Genomic DNA, 6,000 nt, shown 5'->3' with positions numbered 1-6,000 from the left:
TGTAGTGCTGTATATTACCATCTTTGTAGTTAAAACCATGCTGAAGAAAAGGTTGACTTTGACGAGTTCTCTAGAAAGGAGTTCAGACAAATGCAGCATTAATGAATGCTGAAGCCATTAAAAGTGCAGGACTAAATCAAACATTTGCTGTCAAACTAAGAGGGAGAGAAATTGGGGAAAAAAATTGGATGTAGATTAGTCTCTGGTCTAGTTTTCAAATTACCCTTCGTATAGGGAATTTAAGATGTGAAGAAAAACATTCTGCATTCTTTGTCATTAGTCTTGTTCTATTGACATCTTTGCCTAAAACACAGTGTTGAAAGCAGGTAATATGTTCATATGTTTTTTAGTTAAGAACTGAACACATTGTTGCATTTTTACAGATCTATGGAAATGGGCTTTATATGCAGTATGGATTCATATGGGCATAGCAACAGACAACTCATGTTAGTGTCATGAGGCAATTGGGCTTCAGTCATGTTTCATATGAATTGAGTTGTCAAGGACTCAATGTTTAACCAGTCCTCATCAGTAGGTGGCAGGAGTCTAATACAGAATAGTAGCTTTCTTCATTCAAGTGGATCCGTTAAGCTCCAGACCAGCTCTCCTGTTGCATTTATTATTATTTTTGCCCTCTCTGCCTGTTGCTTTTGGAATTCTGATCTAGTGTATTGTCTGGAAGAGAAATCGGGGCAATGCAGAAACTTCCAAATGGTACCCTAAATACAGCTTGTCACAAACCCACCTCACCTTCCAAAATCTATTGTCCCCAGAAGCTTTATTCTTTTACTTTGGGCGTGTGAAATTTGATCAAGAATGCTTCTGAGGCAATTGGTCTCTTAAGAGGCCTTTCTTATGTGGGAGCTGAACTTCATGGTGAGTGTGAGACTTCAGAGGTAGAAGCTGAGGATAAATCGCTCTGTTTGAGAAACCACATTTTTGTGCTGCCAGCTAATTAGTACCTGGCTAAATGCACACAATGGGATTCTAAACTGAAAGCGAACAAGTGTATAAAACTGACAATGCAGTTTGCCATTTTTGTTTTTTACTATTGCAAGTATTTCAAACTAGTTTCTTGGAATTATCTAGGTAACTTGCCTTTAGAATAGGATTGGCCTTGAACACACACTAATGGATAACATTTCTGATTCAAGTTTAGGCTTGGAGTATGATTCCTGAACTATACAGGGCCCAATCAAACAACCAGTGAAAATGGAGGGTAGGTTTACCTGAGATTAACCTTGAAAGCCAAGAATCATACCATACGACACCTGCAGTTGTATTGTCTCCACTTGCAATCCCACTGCCACAGAGTGTGTCACTTGCCCAGTAACTATTGCCCGTTATGAGGGGACATGCTTGTGGTTGCTGCATGTGAATGACACAATGGGGTCAACAGAACTCAGCAAGCTACCTAACTTCAAACCAAGGGTTCAATCCTGGGTTTGAAGGTGGCAACAGAACCTCAGTTGTGGGATTTTCCTGCATTCTGACAGTGAGGAATGCTGACGTTAGGTGAGTTGTACATAGGAAACTGCCATATACTGACTCAGACCATTGGTCTATCTAGCTCAGTATTGTCTTCACAGATTGGCAGCGGCTTCTCCAAGGCTGCAGGCAGGAATCTCTCTCTCAGCCCTATCTTGGAGAAGCCAGGGAGGGAACTTGAAACCTTCTGCTCTTCCCAGAGCAGCTCCATCCCGAGGGGAATATCTTGCAGTGCTCACACATCAAGTCTCCCATTCATATGCAACCAGGGCAGACCCTGCTTAGCTATGGGGACAAATCATGCTTGCTACCACAAGACCAGCTCTCCTCTCCTGAGGATTAGCGTGTTGTCTGAACTGGGCCACTGGTTTGTAACTGCCATGTGCATTCACTCTTGGTTCTCAAATCATGCTGTGATAGTTTTAAGTTGGTACCTTGTTTTAGTGTCCCACTCTGGTAAAAGAGTTCTAATCAGGCATTAGTATTATCTTCTGATGCAGGGTAGAAGCAGATGCCACAAACAAACTAGGATGTTACTGGATAAAAATTCTGGCTTGTTTAGCACTGGGACGTAAGTGAAATCTAATAGCAACATTATGACAATAATTTGCAAAGCTAGCATTTTGGTTCTACAGTTCACATTATTGTAACTACTGATGTATCTCTTCTGGTACACTGAGGTCCGCATGAAGTTCAGTTGTCCAAGAATCTGTTCTGTGCTTCTTCAATCCTGTGGTTATGGCTTCACATCTACAGAAAGTGGTAGTTGTGACATGCTTCACAGTAGTCTCATCCTTCACAGAATCAGGTGCACCTGGGCTAATTTATTATATTTACATCCTGCCTTTCTTCCACTATGTCACTCAAGGTGTGGCTTACATGGGGTTCCCTGGCAGTGCCCATCCAGAGGCTGACTAGACCTAAACCTAGCTTCAGCGAGGTGGCTTCATCATGTGCTTTCCCATTATTTGGTGAAATCATTGAGGTGATGCCAGACTGTCCCATGATATTCTGTTGAACCCAGGTGACAGAGAAGCAATTGGATATATAACTCTTCTGGGTGACTGAATGCCTATTCATATCAAATTCACAAAGAGGCTCCTTGTGTACATTGGATTTTGTATTGGGGATGTTTAGTGATGTTCTGACAGTTTTGATAAAATTACAGCCATGATAATTCAAAACGTTTCTCTGGATTTAGGCAAAATGTCTGTTGTGCTTACATTTATTCTGGTGCCAATTAGGACCAGATGTTAAGTCTAAACAGGGATGTCAAACTGCAGCCCTCCAGCTGTTGTTGGCCCTCAACTCCCATCATCCCTGTCTACTGGCCACTGTGACTGGGGATGATGGGAGTTGTAGGCCAACAGCTGGAGGGCCACAGTTTGACATCCCTGGTCTAGTACTTGCTAACCTTGAGGACAAAGCTTGCTTCTGTTGAAGTCTGTGGCACAACTTCCATTATCTATTAGTATCTATCTATACCCTGTAAACTTGCTATATCTATATAAAGGTAGGAAGGAAGTTGGAAGACCTTTCCAGTTTGGTTAGTAGAAATAGTTTAACAAGTTGAATGTTCAGACAGATGTAACTTTATTGAAGGAAAAAAAGTTTCAAAACACAACCTAATGCATTTTAGCCAAATAAGAATGTTTGATGATAAGCATTTCAGTGCTCAATTCTGCAGAGAGAGGTTCTTTGACCATTCACTCCTCTGATGACACAGCCATTTTAGGTCTGCTGCATTCCTGAGCCAATTATAGGTCAAACACCTGAGGGACAGGGATTGCAGCTGAGACTGGACTTCTGGCAGGAATAGTGAAGGGAAAGACTGCTACCGACACAATGCAGCTGGAAAACCAGCTTTGACCAAACTCATCTGCCTCAGCATGAATCCAAGGTACAATTAGTACAGACCTTTCCTAGTCTAACCTAGTAATGCATTTTTACCCCTTGCGGTCTACCTGCTTGACAGAACTATCCCTAGAATATTTCTGTAACATGGTACCTTCTGAATCAGGCCAATAGTGTACTGTCCATTCCAAGTGGCAGCTTGTCTTAAAGCTGTTATCTCTTTAGGGTCTCAGAGCAGGGGTTTCTTCTCAGAGATCTGAATTCAGGAGCAAACCTATGCCTTGGGAAGGTAACAGGATGAACTAAGTTCATTACAGTTCTGGACTCCATGACGAAGACAACGCCATCTTAACTTGTGCAGGAATGTTTTTCTAAGACCCACTTTTACTTCACTACTAGGAGTGTGCAGAACCAGTTCAAATAGAACTGGGTTTGATCTGAACTAGCCCGGTTCAAACTTGGACAAGACCAGGCTCAAAAAAGGCAGTTTCAACCCAGTTCAAGGGCTACCTTTCTAAAGTGAAATTTGATGAGGATTCCCCTTTACAAGCAAAGGGGAAACCTGCATTTTAAAGGGGGTTTTTTTTGGGGGGGGGGAGGGCAATTTGGTGGCAGCAGCTCCTCCAAGCCTTGCTGGTGCTCCCGTTCCAGCTTGCGCTGCTGGGGTGGGGGAGCGCGCGGGGGGGGGGGTTAAAGCCACTGCCAAAGCTAGTAAGGTGTCCTTCTCACTGCCGCCGCCCCCCCCCGCCCTTAAAACCTTTCTGGCCTCCATGGAGGCCAGAACTGGCCCACTGCTGACCTGCACTGCTGGTGGGGGAGCGCGGATGGATTTTAGAGGAGCCACCAAAGCCGTTAAGGTGCCCTCTCGCCAACTTGCGACCCTTAGGGAACCCTGCAGGGTTCCCCCTTTGCTTGTAAAGGGGAATTATCACTGGATTCCCCTTTACAAGCATAGCCCTTGAACTGGGTCAACCAAATGGACTGGATCACTGGCTGGGTTCAACTGAACTGGCTTGCATGGACCGGTGGTTCAGTTCTGAGCACACCCCTACTTTGCCCTTCCATACTGGCCATGACCTCTGCTTCAAGAGGTTAAATACTGTTCCAAAAACCTCCCTACCACTTACCAATAGCTTAGTGAAGATGCTCATGTTCTAAAAAGAGCATGGATTTAGATTTCTGAAATTTCAAGTGTTGGTGCATTGACAAAGCAAGTCGTATCAATGCAGTTTCTGTGGGCATGTCAATGGCTTCTGTATTGGTTTAGTCTTGTCATTTGTATTCTTCAGTGTATTCCAGAACATTCAGTAGTGCTCACTCCTCAGCTTATGTGGTTAAGGGCTTGACTTCGTCTCTTGAGATGTCGTTTGCGGATTTTTATCATCCATTTCACACTGAGTTTGGCAAAGTCAGCTGCTTTAAATAAAGCTAAGAAAATGCCACAAAGCAGAGCAATCATGTTCCAGGGATTTGCAGTGACAATCTACAGAGAGAAACAACAAACTCATGATTTAAATGTTAAGTTTGCAGTTGAAATATATATTTTTCTTCATAGAAATACATGTTTGATTCTTCTTATTGTGAGATATTTTGACTGTTCCTTGGTTACCAAGTATCGGCCATCATCCAGTGGACGGGGGGAGTGGTGGCAGCAAATTTCAATTACTTGTTCTGGGTTACACAAAAATGTTCCTGAGGGCTGTGCAGCCTGCTGCATCATTCATATGGAACTTCAGAAGCAATGCTACCTCATCAGTGCTGCTTCCATAGCACTGGTGCTTTGTCAGTCTGGATGTTAGCCAATGAGAGCAAACGTTTGTATACTTGTAGTGCTCCATGCACAAAATAGCAGCGATGATAAGATGTGGCTACCTGTGACGACATAGCTTTTTAAAAGGCAAACTTGTTTTAACACTTTTGTGATGTCAAGGCCTCCAGGGCTGCTCATCCTTGGCCCTCCTGTAGCTGTTGACCTACAATTCCCATAATCCCTGGCTATTGGCCACTGTGGCTTGGGATTGTGGGAGTTGTAGTCCAAAAACAGTTGAGGGACCTAAGTTGTGAAGAGGTTTTTCTCATCCAGCTGTCTGAGGGCCTTTAACCAAAGATACCAAGGGTTGAACCAAGAGCCTTACCCATGTAAAGCATGTGCTCTATCAGGAAGCCAACTGTGGCCCTGCATGCTTTTCTATAACTTGAACATCACCAAGAAGAGGTTAAGTTCTAATGATACATCATGCCATTTGGCTTAAATGCCCGGAAGAAGAAGTTGCCCTACATTTACTCACGTCTTGAACTTCCTGAATGAAAGGATCTTTCCATTCAAATACCACAAAAAACAGTTGGTTGCCTCCAGGTTCTGTTCGTGCAACATAGTTAATCACACTGATCTATAGAACGGCAAGGAGAAATTTGCCATTATAATCATGTAGGCAGCTCCAGAGTACACCCCCTCCCCCAACATCTGAAGAAAACTCCAAAACAAAATATACCAAGAGTTGTGCATTAGTGATTCTACCCCACCCAGCAAACTAGATGTGGTAGACCTGATCCTCGGTGAACAAAAATAAGAGCGATTTCACAATCTCAAGTGTTCTCTGCACCTGTCGTCTTTGCTTTGTGCACTACAACTCCTTCGGGAAAGAGGGATGCAGGTTA

General features: G+C 43.4%; 1 protein-coding gene across 5 annotated transcripts in view; it reads right to left on the bottom strand.

The window, feature by feature from the left end:
- Positions 1-3,062: 3,062 nt before the first annotated feature.
- PACC1 (proton activated chloride channel 1) overlaps positions 3,063-6,000 on the bottom strand; it is a 34,194-nt gene continuing 31,256 nt past the window's right edge. For all 5 annotated transcript variants that reach the window (XM_053310051.1, XM_053310039.1, XM_053310070.1 and 2 more), the window contains exons 7-8: positions 5,631-5,732; positions 3,063-4,825 (exon numbers count right to left, since the gene is read on the bottom strand). In XM_053310051.1, the coding sequence (XP_053166026.1) occupies positions 4,664-4,825; positions 5,631-5,732 (264 nt within the window). In that variant the 3' untranslated portion in view covers positions 3,063-4,663. The remainder of the gene's footprint in view (positions 4,826-5,630; positions 5,733-6,000) is intronic.

The sequence above is a fragment of the Hemicordylus capensis genome, chromosome 1 (assembly GCF_027244095.1).
Source record: "Hemicordylus capensis ecotype Gifberg chromosome 1, rHemCap1.1.pri, whole genome shotgun sequence".
Taxonomy (NCBI): domain Eukaryota; kingdom Metazoa; phylum Chordata; class Lepidosauria; order Squamata; family Cordylidae; genus Hemicordylus; species Hemicordylus capensis.
The sequence above is the reverse complement of the archived record's forward strand: the minus strand, read 5'-3'. Positions and strand labels throughout refer to the sequence as shown.